This window comes from Stegastes partitus, unplaced genomic scaffold, assembly GCF_000690725.1.
Source record: "Stegastes partitus isolate 25-593 unplaced genomic scaffold, Stegastes_partitus-1.0.2 Scaffold240, whole genome shotgun sequence".
Taxonomy (NCBI): Eukaryota; Metazoa; Chordata; class Actinopteri; family Pomacentridae; genus Stegastes; species Stegastes partitus.
In genome coordinates this window covers 451,426-468,199 of record NW_007577971.1, presented here as the reverse complement: position 1 = coordinate 468,199, position 16,774 = coordinate 451,426, and the positions used below count along the sequence as shown (strand labels likewise).

Genomic DNA, 16,774 nt, shown 5'->3' with positions numbered 1-16,774 from the left:
CCTCTCCTCCTCTCCGGCACTGCGCTGTAGTCACTGCTTGTTCTAGATCAAGATAGAAAGACTAAGAATTACTGCGTAACATACACAACACAAACACTGATGGCTCTCTGGTATGTGTGGAACACGGTAGTTGCGGCTCAACGTTATAACGAGAAATACACAGTGTGTCTTACATATTAGGCAATAACTGAATAAATCTTAATTAATTCAAATATTATTAGAACACTCAGAAATGAGCACAATGAAACAATGAAGCACTTTTTGATGCAAAAATGCTGATTTAGTGTCCAAAAATGTCTTTACCTCGAATCACATTGTAACCCAGCGAATGGACTCACCTGAGATACAGACTACAAACAACCTAAGATATTTAATTTCCCTAAATATTTGGTCTTTTTTTTTTTTCTTTTAAGCAAATGGTAATGAACAGGAAGTAGCCATGCATGAGCTGATGACTATGAATACACTGTTAACACAAAAAGTGCCAAGAGTTAACCAAAACAGTCAAGGAAGCAAATGCACCAATCTGAAGATCTTCTGTCCTCCTTCTGTGTTTGTCTTCTCCCCCATGTTTGGTAGACTGTGATCTGGCATCCTGATGCGTCCGTCCAACCATCATGCAGTGTTCCTGGAAGTTCATGGTCCTGCTAGCAGTAGCCTCCATAGCCATCCAGTACACGGCCATCCGCACCTTCTCCACCAGCCGCTTAGGCCTGCTGTGCTTGGTGGGCTTGGCGCCCACAGGCCACGCTGTCAACTGCAGCCCCAAAGACCTGGCACAAGTGACCTCGGAGACCCTTGAGGGCTACGGCTGTGATGACATTTTCTCCCACACCTCCTCCTCCTTCCCTCTCCACACTTTCGATGCCAAAAACAGAACCCACATCCTCATTCTGGCCACCACACGGAGCGGATCCTCATTTGTGGGTCAGCTGTTCAACCAGCACCCAGAGGTTAGAATGCTATATGGATGCATATCACCTTTCATTCAGAACCATCGTCAGCAATCCAAAAATACAGCCATGCAATTGAAAAAAGACTTCTGTCAATGCTTTTTGTAATTTGGAAAAGGCCGACTCTGACCACGCTGTCTTCTGTTACTGAGGAGTTTAGCATTAAAGCAACATTTCAGAAGGTATTAAGAGTCTTTATGTTGGCAAACCAAACTACTGTCTTGATATATTTCATTTTATTCTGAGATTTTTATTGGCTAAATTATTAATACACCAAAGTCAGTGAGGTTTATATATTCACCAAAACCTCAAATTTAAAGATAGAATCAGAAATAAAATGGTCAATATAACCTCAAGAATGTAAAAACACTGAATTAATTTTGGTAGCTTTTGAAAAAAATGTTTTAAAGCTTCATAGTTAAGTGTTGTTTTTTTTTTTAACTAGAAGAGTTGTGTACTTTGCCACTCTGTGTTTGTTGCCGAGAAGCAAAGTTTCTTTACATTCTTACCAAGATGTGTTGCAAAAAGAAAAAAGAGAAGCATCAATTTCCAAGACCAAGCAGCAAAGCTTTAAGCTAGACTCTGAATATGTTCACTAAATGTGGTTAATATACCTTAAATCAGTACATATGTTTGCATGGAACCCAACATCCCTATTATAATAAGTTTCAAAACCCAAACAGATTAAAATGTTCATGTTGACACCTCAGGGCTGCAAGGTAGCTCAGTGGTTAGCACCGTTGCCTCGCAGCTAGAATGTCGCCAGTTCGTGTCCCGGTGAGGACACCTGGGATCTTTCTGCGTGGAGTTTGCATGTTCTCTCATGTTCTCTCCGGGTTCTCCGGCTTCCTCCCAAAGTCCAAAAACATGTTGAGGTTAATTGGTGATTCTAAATTGTCTTTAGGTGTGAATGTGAGTGTGCTTGGTTGTCTGTCTCTAAGTGTGGCCCTGCGATGGACTGGCGACCTGTCCTGGGTGTCCTCTGCCTTCGCCCTAAGTCAGTTGGGATAGGCTCCAGCCCCCCCGCGACCCTAATGAGGACCCTACACCTCAACCACACTACAAATTTACAAACCAATCTGTCACATAGGGGTAATTTCAATTCAGGTGGTAGAGCAGGTTGTCCACTAATTCCAAGGTTGGTGGTTTGATCCTTGGCTCCTGGGCAAGACACTAAACCCTTAGCTGCTCATGATGGCAGACAGTCACCTTACAGGGTAGCTCTAATTAGGGTCAAACACATCTAGCTAAGTTAAAAAGGGGCTATATAGTACCAGTTACTATAGCCACCCTCAAGAAGTACATACTGTTGCATGTAGTATGAATACAACTGGGACATACGACCTGGTCATAATATTGGGCCTTCCTCGTTTGTTTATCTGCAGTGCAGAATGAGCTATCACCTGTTACTGCATAGAGGATTGTGGATCAGAATGGCGTCAAAAGCATACTGTCTTGCCTTACAATGCACTGGCACATGTGCCAGACTATATTAACCCCTAGACCCTGTGGATGCACTTAGCAGCCAAATTCGCATCCCTTCTTCTGAAATGTACTTCTGATATTTTTGTTTCTAAGTAATATGGTATCATAGATCATCATGGGTCTGATATTACCAGATTCCAGACAATCTCCCATACACAATTACAAAACGATATTTCAACTGGCAGCCTTTAATGTAAAAATATAACAATTTCATAATACTAAATATTTTTTTATTTGATATTTTTGATTTATCAGCAAATTTGTAAAACAGACAACAGCAACATAATTTTAAAAATGTATAGCTGCAAGGTGGAATAGAGCGTTTTAATAGATAAAATGTAGTAACTTTTATGTGGCTCAGTCAGTGTTTTTTATCTGTGACATTGAATTCATTTTCAAAGTGATGAAAACAAGTTATTGTAAATGACAGAAAATCATATGATGGGTTCTTAGTGTAAAACTTTACACAGAATCCAAGAAAAAAAGAATTTTGCATTTGCTTTGCATCCATTGTCTTTAAAAAATGCAGCACTACACAAATAATGTTATAATGTGGGTCCAGCAAAGCCACAAACTGATAATGTACGAACATATTAAGTCAGATGTTGAGTTCCTTATCGACCTCTAAACCATTTGCCATTTTGGGCTTACTTGAGTATTTTGTTCTACTATAACTGAAAAAAACAACAACGGAGTAATACAGAATCTTAAACCTCTGTATCCAGGCTCAATACAGGACACACAGAGAGACTTTAATGATCTGCAGAGTCTGCGCTGCAGAATATATTGTCAGTATTTCAGCAGCCTCCTGGGTTGGAGCATTCCCAGCATATATACACACTGCCTGTTTGGGTAATCTGCTCAGTGGCTTTTAAAACCACAGTCTCTGACCTTGATAAACAACATGTGGTAACAGCCACCTAACTATGATGGATGTATTCTTTAAAAAGTGCTACAGTTTATTGATTTCCCTGTGAAAATTCTGTTTTATGAGTTTTGTGAGTGGAAGTACACTGTGATGGTTATATATTGTCTGATATTATTTTATACCACAGGTCTTCTACCTGTTTGAACCTTTGTACCATGTCCAGTTGGCACTGCTTCCTCGGCTGACGCAGAGTCGAAACCTGACTGAAAGGAGGGCGATGCTGGGAGCTGCCAAAGACCTGTTGAGGTCACTGTACCACTGTCACCTTAACAGCCTGGAAAGTTACATACAACCCCGTCCTGCTAAGCACTCCACTGATAAGCTGTTCAGACGAGGAGCTAGTAAGAGACGTGTCAGCACTCTATCCACTTCTTTGTAGCATACAGCTGTTTTTGTAATGCATTGGTTCTGTCACCATTTCTTATTTTGTACGTATCCTGTCTGTAGGCCGGTCTCTGTGCTCCCCCCCTGTGTGTGAGGCTTCCCTTGACCCAAAGGAGCAGAGCCTGGTGCTGGCTGATGAGGGGGAATGTGTGAGGAAGTGTGGGCCACTCAATGTGTCACTAGCTGCCGATGTCTGTAGAGCAAAGCGCCATGCAGCCATTAAGACAGTCCGGATTCCACAAATCACTGATCTGAGAGCGCTGATCGAGGACCCAAGACTCAACCTAAAGGTAGAGAAATGAGTACAATGACAATTAATTATTAGTGGTTGAATACACTAAATTAGACCAAGTAAGTGTTGTAGTTTTTAATTATTCAGATCACAGCTTTTGACTTGAGACTTAAAATTTGAACTTAAGTTAAACAAGGGTGTAAATGAGTACGAGTGGCTTAATTTGGATTTGTCAGTTGTGAGACTTAACAAGTTCAATGGTCTCAGCTGGTCCTGTGGCTAAGCTTGGGCGGAAAGGGCATAAGCTGTTGTAATGGAGAACATGTTCTGGGCCATCTTTGCCTTCAGGTCTAATCTTGTGCACTGGGTGGTCTGGGTACGGCCAGACTACCACCACATGGGGCTGGCTTTCCCATCTGTCACTTCATTTTCCCTTTACCTGTCTCCTGGTGTGGTGTCCTGGTGTACTACCAGCACACGTTCTCCTGGGAACAGTGGGACACCTAGGCTGTCCTGTAATAGATTTTTTTGTTTGTCTCGGCTGCAGTCATTAAGTATAGTCTAGCTGCCTATGATGCTACCCTACTAACTTAGTTGTAATAGTGGCTTCTGAGCCCTCTGCTCCAGTTAACATGTCAACAGGTGTCTTAAGGTGAGTGATTGAAATCAGGATGGCAGCCGCATTACTAGATAGTGTTGCTGTAGGACTGGCACTGCACTGTTCTTTTATCAATTTGGACTCAAAATTTGGGCCTTAGTCTAAATGGAGAATCTCTGGACAACAAAAAGCACTAATGAGTTGCTCAAAAATAGCATGTTTTAAAGTTAACTAATCACTTGACGTATACTGAAGTATTCTGGCTGCAAGTATACAAATGTATGCTAAGATTTAGCATATTGCACAATTTTTTCACCATAGTTTGCTGCAGTACCTTTATTAGTGACATGGGACCAATCCACCAATAGGGGGCACTCAACCAAAATGGCGGGCTTACCACTGTTTTGGTTGTAAATGCAGTTCAGTCCACTGTTGTAGTAAAACAAACATAACATAGCAAGGCAAGAAAACAAAAACATTTGACTGCTCTTAAATACTGATATCCATAAAGAAAACCATGTCTCAGTGACAGTCAGTAGTTACATGGAAAATCTACACAAAATGTCAAAGTACAGCGCTGGTACAGCATACGCTACCAGAACAGAGTCACTCTACCGAAAGGATGGAACACCACCCTTCCAAAAGATACTCATTTGGTGTTTTGATGATGGTGGTGAAAAGTGCCGCCTAAAACACTAGTCCAACACCCATCATGTTATGGGCTAGGCCATAACTCCAGTGTTGCTTCCTTTTTCCATTTTTGTCCACCTTTCCATTTGTCTCCTTTAGTCCTGTTTGTCTCTCTATGTCTGTGTGCTCATGGCTTCTCCATCCAACTTCTAAACAATGTGCACTTGGCACTGCTGCGTTCTGTTAGACCTCCCCTCAGCTTATTTTGTCAACAGCAGGCCTTTGATACTCTTTCTCTGTTTTTGTTTTTTGTGAAATGCTTTTGGACTATTAGTATTTTCTTTTTCCTTGACTTTTGGAGTCTGGATTAAATAATCAGTTTCACTGAGTTTACAATCAACCGCATATGGGCTAGAAAATTTCGCCTGCTGTGCAGACCCAATGACAGGCAGCAAAACCAACATTCAGTCGCCAGACTGAAATGTCTATGCAACAGTGTTTTTGTTATACTATGCTTTCATTTTCATTTGGGCGACAACCAGCGAGCTACGAACCAAATCACAAGCATGATGCAGTTACTCACAAAAAGAATTGACATCGTCCAAAATGTTTAGTTTGGGGCCGGATTTATCTGCGAGCAATTTTTCACGCAGAAGGCGCAGTGGACCATGCATCGTGTGGCCAAAGACTAAATCAGCTGGACTGAATCCAAGTGACTCCTGCAGAGTTTCCCGCACAGCGAGCCACAACAGCGGCAAGCCCTCATCCCATTCATGGTTTATCTCAGTGCAGAAATTATGAAGCATACCTCTCCAAGGCACCTTGGCTCTCTGGATGATACGCACTTGAAGTATGATGTTTTACTTTCAGCTCAGACATGACTTGGGCAAAGATTTTGGACATGAAATTTGACCCTTGGACCCTTTGGATACTTTTCGGGAGACCACATGTGGAGAAAAACTTCACGAGTGCTTTCACAGTGGCACAGGACTTTAAAGAGCGCAAGGGGACAGCCTCAGGGTAACGTGTAGCAGCACACATTGCCGTGAGGATGTACCAGTTACCGGACTTCGTTTTTGGGAGAGGATCACCACAGTAAGTAACATGCTCGAAAGGTTCACCGATGAAAAGGATTGGCTTCAAAGTAGCAGCCGGAATCCCCTGGTTTGGTTTACTGGAGACTTGACAAGTGTGACAAGTACAACAGAATTTGACAATATGGGACTTAAGTCCTGGTCAGAGGAACAAACGGAGAACATTTTGAGCCAAACTCAGAATTTGAGAATGGAACGGCTGTGGAATTACAATTTGGCAGAAAGACTTGTGTGTGAAACCAGAACCAGGAGACCAGTGGCGCATCAGGACACCCTCGTCAAGGTGGTAGGACACAGACTTTTCACACTTTGGATTTTTCATCAGAGAAAAACAGTGGGACCCGATAACATCAGAATTCTGAGCTGTAATCAGATGTTCTTGTTGACTGACAGTGTAAGGTTTCTAACATCAGGCTGAAGCGCAACAGAAACAGGTTTCTGTTTGACATTCTGAAAACATTCTTGTTGGATCAGAGGAACTCAGAAAAGACTCACTGAGATCCACCATGTCACCATATTTTTGTGCCTGAGCTCGAGTCACGGCACACACAGGGAACAGGGGCAACACTTCTGGCCTGAACACACACATCCGTGCATGGATTCTCTATTACCTCGGGCGAAGTAAAAACTTTTTCGCCAGCCAAATCATTTCCTAGGATCAGATCAACCCCAGCTATCAGTAGCTGTGGTCTTATGGCAATTTTGAATTTGCCTGACACGAAACGAGAGGTCAAATATTCGGATATCCAAATTGCTATCCGGGTACCACCACATTGACCGAATATTTGGATTTTCGGGTCCAACCCTACAACCAACAAGCAGAGACAATGTGGAAGAAAACAATCACACTTACCAGACACGACGAAGACCGACAAAATAAACAACGGACGAGCCCCCAAAACATGTCCCGGTCTAGGGGAACCTTTGACACAACACGTGCTCTCCCAGTCTTCCCACTCCAAGAAAGGCCAACAACATCAGTAAGCCAAGTTCACAATGAGCAGTGTTTATTGACTTCAGAGGGAGACATAAGCCTGCATAACAAACAAATGTAGCTATTCTAAATGAACCCTAACTTTTCTAAACAAAAGAAAAGGTAAATGAAAGACAAATATTGAACCTTTGTCCTCTAAAAATCAAGACCCTGGGGAAAAAAATGGTTGAAAGAGAAGGGACTTCCCTCTCTTGCTACTGCTCTGCTATTATTTACAAGAATTTACAGGGTTTCACAAAAGTTCTGCTCTCACTCACTCTGTATATAATAAGAAGTTTCACAAAACAAAATCTCATCGGCACACCAACTATCTGATTGTTACTGTTACATCTTTTTACAATACCAAGCAACAACGATGTGACATGCTGACATTTCCTGGTGGTGGAAAGGCTGAAGAGGAGACTGTTCAGATAGGTTAGGGGACCCGCCCCGTGACCAATCGCATGGCAGAAATCAGGAAAGGCAGCCAATCAGCGGACACCACCTGCTCCTAATTCACTCATTCATTCAAGGAGAGAGGCAAGACTGTGGCAAAACTACAAATGACCCACAGGGTCATAACACACCCATCTGTATCTATTGGTGCCTTATAACAATGGAGATAGTTGTTTGTTACATTTTTAGGGAAAAATGTATGCACAAATGGATTTATGAATTTTTATGCAGAATTATTACACAATCTCACTGACAATCGATTACCAAAATCATTAGATAAGACTACTGTAATAATTTGTATATTAAGCTCAACTAAATGCGCAGTCAAGGAGAGTTTCAGGAATGATGGGGGAAATCATTAAAGGAGAAAGGTAATTGTGAAGCTAGGTACCTGGCATCTATACAATTTAAGGACCAATGCAATAAACAGTTGAACCACTGAACTTACTCTTAAGCACATTTATAACTGCATCGAGACAACAAACTACTCACTACAACGCAACAAACATGCACACCAAGACAAGACAACGCAAAACAAAGAAAACTGTGGATGAATAGATCCCACCTGAAGGCAACCTCGAATTTGGTGGTGGACTAATTTGGTGTTTGTTCATATTCAATTGCGCAAAAGAAAAGAATTTGGAAACTTGCACCAGGTTGTCTGTCTCATTTAAGCAATAACTGATTAATGGAGCCGTTGACCGGTCAGCCTGTTGATGTGGGTCTGGTAAGTCGTCAAGCATGACAGGGTGAGTGGGGTTCCTTTGTCGCAGATTATCAAGATTCTGATCCTCCCTTCCTGCACATTTAAAAGCTGGTCATAGTGTTTCTGGTGGCCATTTGGTCCTTTGTAGTTTATATCGCAAATGGGGATGTGAGCCAGTCACAAATGTGGTTAATACAGAATTTTGGGTGTCCTTGTATTGACATGTGTGCTGTGAAATTCTCTGGAGGTCTACTTTCTCCTCCTGAGAGTATAAACTTCACACTATCCTGGTTCTGTGATTTGGTGTGATTTGGGAAAGAATAGTCTTCTTTGAAAGATGAGCAGTTCCAGCCTTGGCCACCCAATTTGGAATGACGACCTTCTGTGCAGAGTCTGGATTTGGTTGAGTGATGCTTGGTTGTGCGTCTTGATGCTTACCCCTAAATCATTTTTCCAGTCTTTCCTGAAACTCAGCTGTATATACAGTATTAGTACAGTGATCTTGTCTGATTATTTTGCTGATCAAATATCACTTAGAAATGTTAATGCAGAATTATTACATAATCTCAGTCCATTTGAGAATACATTATCTCCTACACATGCTTTCAAAAAAGTGATTCAGATTTTGTGGAAAAGCAGTGAAAAATGTCAGCCTTGTAGAAACCTTGTAGAAAAACAAAGTGGGTTATTTTTAGAATGTAATGTTGTTTGGTTTTTTTTCTTGAACATGAAACGCTAATATTGAAATGCTGATGTCTCTCTTCATGGTGTTGTTCTACACTCCTGAAAAACACCATCTCTCCAAAGCTAGACATCAACTCATGAATACAGACTTGTTTAGTGGTTGAAACAGCAGACACATTCAATGATGACCGATGTGTTGAGCAGCTGATTCAATCTGTCACTGGTTATTGTATTGACTGGTTAGTATTGTACTACTGTGTCACGAGGCAGCATGAAACAGCTCTTCACTAGATGAGTGCATTGTGGACTGAATGGTGGGAGGTTAGATGGCTAATCAATGCACTTAAATTGGTATTGATTGAACATATGGTGACAACTGCATTTCCTCAGAGATACTCAACGCATTTGCAGATAAATGGATGTAATATACCTAACACAAGCTGACAGGGTAGTTTGACAGTAGTTTAAATCGCGCTTTTTCTATATCAACTCCATCTTGGCACAACACAACTGATAGCCTTAAAACACATTGAGAAAGCACCCTGACCCATTAACATTAAAAAAGGAATTATTCACAAAAATACATTAATAAATGAAGTCTAGACTACATATTCTTACAAATAATATATAGCACAAGTACCAAGGTAACAAAATACATCAAGTGGCATTCAACAGCATAGAATAATTAATTACTAAAAGATGAGTATCAATGAAATAGATCCCTGGCCTCAATAGGCCAAACTTTGTGCACTACACTGGTCTTTTTTTGGATAAGGCATGCCAAAATTGGAAACCATTACAAGTTACTACCTCATAGTACTATTGCCTTTTGGCTCATCCCTGTGACACTACAGATGATAAATTAGTGTATAGAAAATGGATGGATGGAAATGTTGTTTTACATGGTCATGCCATTTATACAGTCGTGGAAATTTTTTTAGATCACCCTTGTTTTCTTACATTTCTTGTTCATTTTAATGTCTGGTACCACTACAGGTACATTTGTTTGGATAAATATAATGATAACAGCAAAAACAACTCATAAGAGTTGAATTTATGAGCTGATATCTAGTTATTTTCCATGGTGAACTTGGCTTACTGATGTTGCTGGCCTTTCTTGGAGTGAAAGACTGGGGGAGCACCAGTTCATGTTGTGTCAACGATTCCCCTAGACTTGGTGACTTATTAAAGGTAGGCTCTGTGGCATACATAAAAATGCTGAGTAGGCCCAGTTAATTCTGACTTTGAATCAAGATGCCAAAATGAATAGAGCTAGAGAAAGAGGGCTCTTTGTTAAAGCATAGGTGGCAAAAGCTCTAGTCACATAGACAGATCAGCTGGCTAGTGTTTCAAAACTAACAGTGACCAAAGTGATATCTGCTGGATGCGCTGAACGACTTCTACGCTCGCTTTGAAGCGCAGAACAATGAGACGGCGAGATAGACCACCCCTCCCCCCGACGACCAGGCACTGTGTCTCACCACGGCCGACGTGAGGAAGACGCTTCGCAGGGTCAACCCACGGAAAGCTGCTGGACCAGACAACATTCCTGGCAAAGTGTTCAGGAAGTGTGCAGACCAGATGGTGGATGTTCTCACAGACATCTTCAACACCTCCCTGAGCACCTCCATTGTTCCAACGTGCTTCAAAGCCACCACCATCATCCCCATCATCAACCAAAAGAAGTCGTCAGTGTCCTGCCTCAGTGACTATCGCCCCATTGCACTCACGCCTATCACAATGAAGTGCTTTGAGAGGCTCGTCTTGAGGCACATTCAGACCCTGCTGCCCCCCTTGCTAGACCCCTTGCAGTTTGCATATCATCCCAACCGCTCCACAGATGACGCCATCTCCACTGCCCTCCACCTGGCCCTCACCCACCTGGACAACAAAGACACCCACGTCAGAATGCTGTTCATAGACTTCAGCTCAGCATTCAACACATCATCTAACTGACTGGTGCTGAGTCAACAACCTGTCTCTGAATGTGGACAACACTAAAGAGATGGTTGTGGACTTCAGGAGTGGACAAAGGGAGCATGCTCCTCTGACCATCGATGGCTCCACTGTGGAGATCGTGCAGAGCACCAAATTCCTTGGTGTCCACCTGGTGGAGTCCCTCACTTGGTCTCTCAACACCAGCTCCATAGCAAAGAAAGCCCAGCAGCGCCTCTACTTCTTGTGGAGGCTGAGGAAAGCCCACCTCCCACCCCCCCATACTGACAATATTCTACAGAGGGACTACTGAGAGCATCCTGAGTAGCTGCATCACTACCTGGTTTGGAAACTGCACTGTCTCAGACGGCAAGATCCTCCACAGGGTTGTGAGGACAGCAGAAAAAGCATCGGAGTGTCTCTCTCCTGTCCATCAAGGACATCTACACCACATGCTGCACCCGAAAAGCCACCAGCATTGTGAAGGACCCCACACACCCTTCACACAAACTCTTTACACTCCTGCCGTCTAGCAGGAGGTTCAGAAACATGCGGGCCCGCAAGGCCCGACTGTGCAAGAGCTTCATCCCTCAAGTCATAGGACTGTTAAACATTCAAGGACTGGACTAACTAACACACACACACACACACACACACACACACACACACACACAGGCATTGTGGCTGGTATGATTCCATCGCATTTGTCTGTCTGGTTCATTTCATAATGTATAACTTAGTAGCACTGTCTTTTATCTTGTTACTGGGCGCTTAGTCAGAGACCATTAATGACATTCGGTTGAAGGGAGACATTCAGACATCTGTACTGTTGCTGATGTTGTAATAAATGCATCCAATATCCTCAGGTTGTCCAGCTTGTTCGAGATCCACGTGGCATCCTGGCATCTCGTATTGAGACATTTCGAGACACTTACCGGCTGTGGCGTCTATGGAGAGCAACTGGACGTCGACCCCACAACCTAGACCTAGGACAGATCAACACAGTGTGTGAGGATTTCCTCCGTTCTGTGTCAACAGGCCTGGCCAGACCCCCCTGGCTCAAAGGGAGGTACATGCTGCTCAGGTATGAAGAGCAAAGATAATGTTTAAGTTTATAGTTTTAAGTAAAGTTAGCCCTTGATGAACTATTCTGATCCATTGACCTTTACCAAGGGGCTGTTTGTTAGGGCTCAAACAACAAACTTTGGTTGAAGGTGGAGTTTCTTATGTAGACAGTGGCAGCATGAACAGTTTATACAGAAATATACATTTTGGTTCATGAACTCTGAACTGAGAGGTGTACAGCATATGGTCACAGGTCAGTGGTTATGTTAGCCCCATTTTTGTGGCTAGGATGTACTGTAGGTACTCTTACAACCATAGTATTCATCTGTCTGTTAGCACACTGTCCTGGTTTTATTTTAAAGTTGCTTCTTCTTATTCAAATTGACATGTAAAATGATCTGTGTTTACACTTTCTTGGCAAGCAACTTTGTGCAGGCATGATAATATTTACTGTTGTTATTACTGACCATTACTGACTACTGACTTCTCCCTTTTTTGTTCATCTTTACGAAATTGTACTGTCTCTTTGGTTAGGTATGAAGACTTGGCCAGGTTTCCTCTAGAAAAGACCAGGGAGCTCTACAGCTTCCTTGGTCTGGTTCTGGATCACAGTGTGGAAGACTGGATCATCAACAACACTCGTGGCAGCAGTGATCCGTCATCCCGGCAGAAGTTCACCACAGCTCGGGACTCTGCAGCGAATGCAGAGAACTGGAGGGTGAAGTTGTCCTTCGACATGGTGGTTTATACCCAGACTGCCTGTCAGCCTCTTCTGGGGCTCCTTGGATACAAGACAGTATTCCACCCCAGAGAACTGAGAAACCTCTCACAGTCTTTAGTGGAGGACAGGAGGTTCCTCCCATTTCATTAAGCTGATGACAAACATAATATAGTGTGGGTTAAAGACACCATAACGACTGGTACTGTAGTTTATCAGAGACTATGTAGTCAAAGCTGTGATCTCAATATCCTCTCTCTGTGGTGAAGGAGGAATTGTATCATGAAATGGTTGAAAATTTAAAGTTCTTAAACAATCAGAAATCCTCCCTGCCATCAGTGTTAGCTGGGGACCTGGGGTGGTCAGACAGAATTTTATTAGTTAATTTATTTGTTCATTGATTTATTCACCTCCTGACCAAACAACTGCCTCAGTTCAAGTCCTTTTCTCCATATACCATTTGTCTTATTTAAGCCACACATTGGCAATAAATACAGTACAAATGGATAACTGGAACACTTGATTTTGTCATTTATGAAAGGATTACATTCAAATTTCTTAGTGCAAACTTATGTTTAAGATTTTTGTCTTATCTTGCACACAGTTCACTTCAACTTCGTATAGAGTGATACCTCTCAAACCCAAAGTAGTCTGCACAGTAACTGATCTCAATCATGTGCTTGTGGTTATTGCAGCATGGTTATAATGCAAAGCATGCCTTGCTCCACTGTTAAGTAGTGGATCAGGGTTAAGGACTCTATCAATTCTAACTTCTCTGGGATCTGTTAATTGATGTATTTTATATTGTTGGTCCCATGATATGCAGACTGAATGACTTTGCACTTCATGCTGTGATTTCATTCATTAATTGAAAGAAATGAATACGTTATACACCATGTTTTATAGTCAACAACTTAACAACCTGAGTTATGGTATTTTAGGGTTGTGAGGTTTAATGTTTAAATCAGACTTTGTTAATCATGTTTAAGCTACTTTATGCCAAAGTACAATCTAAGTTTGATCGTTTATTATACACAGCACCATGGTGACTTTGACAGTATGACCATTTATTTGTAATGCCCTGCCAAATGTTTTTTTTTCTATTTGTCTGTGTAGTGAAAAAACAAAAAAACTCCTAACCACATTATTGTTATGTTTTGACAGCACATTTTCACACTGTAATGATATGTTCCTCATTAATGTACAACCAATGGCATTCATATAACAAGTTTTCTAATTCTACAATACACCATATATACACAGAGTTAATTTTAAAACATTTTTAAGACTATTTTGCTTTATCAAGAAACTTCCTTAGTAACACAAATCTGATTCATTAAAGCAAACTATTTTGCAGCTTTACAGTATGAATCTGTTAATTTAGATAGAAAAAGAACATGCAAAACTTGGCAAACTGTCAAATCTCACACTGTGAGCATAGACTAAATACCATTTCTCTATTTAACTGTTAATTATTTAATTGTTAAAATGACCTTAATTCATGTAAAAAGTCATGTTTTTTTGTTTAATTATACATTTAGAAAAAAAAATCTGTTCCACATTAAACATTGTGGGATTTCCTTATCAAAGAGCCTCATACGCATTCAAAGAATGTGACAGTCAGTGGAGAATATCAGTCACTTGAATTATTCCAGTGTGGCGCTGAACACGAGGAGTAGCAGATTTTTCTACATTTCAACAACTGCAATTTTTTTTCAACAATGTCAAGTTTGCCGAATACAATGTCAAGGTTGTTTTGAATGTGTTTTTGTATGCACAACGAACTCAGAGCAAAATTGAAAATATCTAGGGGTGATCAGGAAAGGCAAACATACCAGGCAGACAAGGTGGTTAAGATCCAGGGATAAATAAGCCGTTACATGAAGACAGTAATCCAAAGAAACAAAACCAAAACACAAAAATAAATAGACGTCATGGGGTGAACAGATACAGGAAACACAAAGACAGGGAGGTGAACAAGGGAGACAAACAAACAAACTAGCAACCTAGCAACTGACAGGGGAAAAAAAAAACATATATACAGGTGAAACCAGAAGGTTACATACACTGTATAAAAAGACATATGACCTTTTTTTTCTCACTGTCTGACATTAAATCAGACAAACTTTTCCTGTTCTAGGTCAGTTACGATTACTGAAATTATTTCTATTTGCTAGACACCAGAATAATCAGAGAGATTTTCTTTCTACTTTCTTCAAAGTCAGAAGTTTACATACACTAAGATTACTATTCCTTCAAACGATTTGGGAAAGCCCAGATGATGATGTCATGACTTTGGAAGTTTTTGATAGGTTAATTGCCAACATTTGAGTTAATTGGAGGCACACCTGTAGATGTATTTTAAGGAACACCTCAAACACACTGATTCCGTTTGTGACAACATGGACAATCTTAAGAAATCAGCCACGATATCAGGAAGAGATCTGTGGACCTCCACAAGTCTGGTTCATCCTTGGGTACAATTTCCAGATGCCTTAAGGTTCCACAGCCGGCTGTGGCTCAGGTGGTAGAGCGGGTTGTCCACTGCTGGCAAGGTTGGCGGTTCGATCCCCAGTCCCCCCCCCACATGCCAAAGTGTCCTTGGGCAAGACATTGAACCCCAAGTTGCTCCCAATGGCAGATCAGCGCCTTGTGTGTGTGCGCAATGCAAAACACATTGTCAAGCACTTTGGGGACTAGAAAAAGGCGTTATATAAGTGCATACCATTTACCATTTACCACAGTCATCTGTTCAAACAATTATACACAAGTATAAACACCATGGGAATGTCCAGCCATCATATCGCTGAGGAAGGAGACGGGTTCTGTGTCCCAGAGATGAAGTGTTTTGGTGCAAAATGTGCATATGAACCCCAGAGCAAAAGCAAAAGACCTTTTGAAGATGCTGCTGAAGCTGGTAAGAGAGTGTCATTATCCACAGTGAAACCAGTCCTGTACCAACATGGGCTGAAAGGATAGGAAGAGGAAGAAGACATTGTTCCAAAAGAAACATCCAAAAAAAATGATTGCAGTTTGTAAATGCACACAGGGACAAAGACCTTCATTTCTAGAGACATGTCCTGTGGTCTGATGAAACTAAAACTGAACTGTTTGGCCATAATGACCATCGTTACATTTGGAGGAAAAAGGGGGAAGCTTGCAAGCCTGAGAACACTATCCCAACTGTCAAATATGGGGGTGGCAGCATCATGTTGTGGGAGTGTTCTGCTGCAGGAGGGACTGGTGCACTTCACAAAATAGATGGCATCATGAGGAAAGAACATTATGTGGAAATATTGAAGCAACATCTCAAGACATCAGCCAGGAAGTTAAAGGTTGGGTGCAAATGGGTCTTCAGATGGACAATGACCCTAAGCATACCGCCAGATTAGTTACAAAGAGGCTTCAGGACAACAAAGTCAAAGTCTTGGAGTGGCCATCATAAAGCCCTGATCTCAATCCTGTAGACAGTTTGTGGGCAGAGCTGAAAAGGTGTGTGGAGCAAGGCGGCCAACAAACCTGACTCAGTTCCACCAGTTCTGTCAGGAGGAATGGGCCAGAATTCATCAAACTATTGTGAGAAGCTTGTGGAAGGAAACCCAAAATGTTTGACCCAAATCATACAGTTTAAAGGCAATGCTACCAAATACTAAGGAAATGTATGTAAACTTCTGACTTTGAAGAAAGTAAAAAAAAAATTCTCTCTCATTATTCTGGCATTTAGCAAATATAAATAATTTTGGTAATCCTAACTGACCTAAAAATGGGAAAGTTTAGTCTGATTTAATGTCAGACAGTGAGAAAAACAAGGTCATATATCTTTTTATACAGTGTATGTAAATTTCTGGTTTCAACATAGTTGAAACTAGAAGAAGTTGAAGAAGTTGAAACTGTATATAGATATATACAGTCAAGGCATATTACCTGAAGAAT

General features: G+C 41.4%; 1 protein-coding gene across 1 annotated transcript; it reads left to right on the top strand.

Annotated features, from left to right (window-relative positions):
• The first annotated feature begins 617 nt into the window (after positions 1 to 617).
• Positions 618 to 12,994, top strand: LOC103357211 (carbohydrate sulfotransferase 1-like). The gene is made up of 5 exons (XM_008281652.1): positions 618 to 953; positions 3,494 to 3,707; positions 3,814 to 4,040; positions 11,925 to 12,142; positions 12,658 to 12,994. The coding sequence occupies exons 1-5, from the start codon at positions 618 to 620 to the stop codon at positions 12,992 to 12,994; spliced, it is 1,332 nt and encodes a 443-aa protein (XP_008279874.1).
• The last annotated feature ends 3,780 nt before the right edge of the window (positions 12,995 to 16,774 follow it).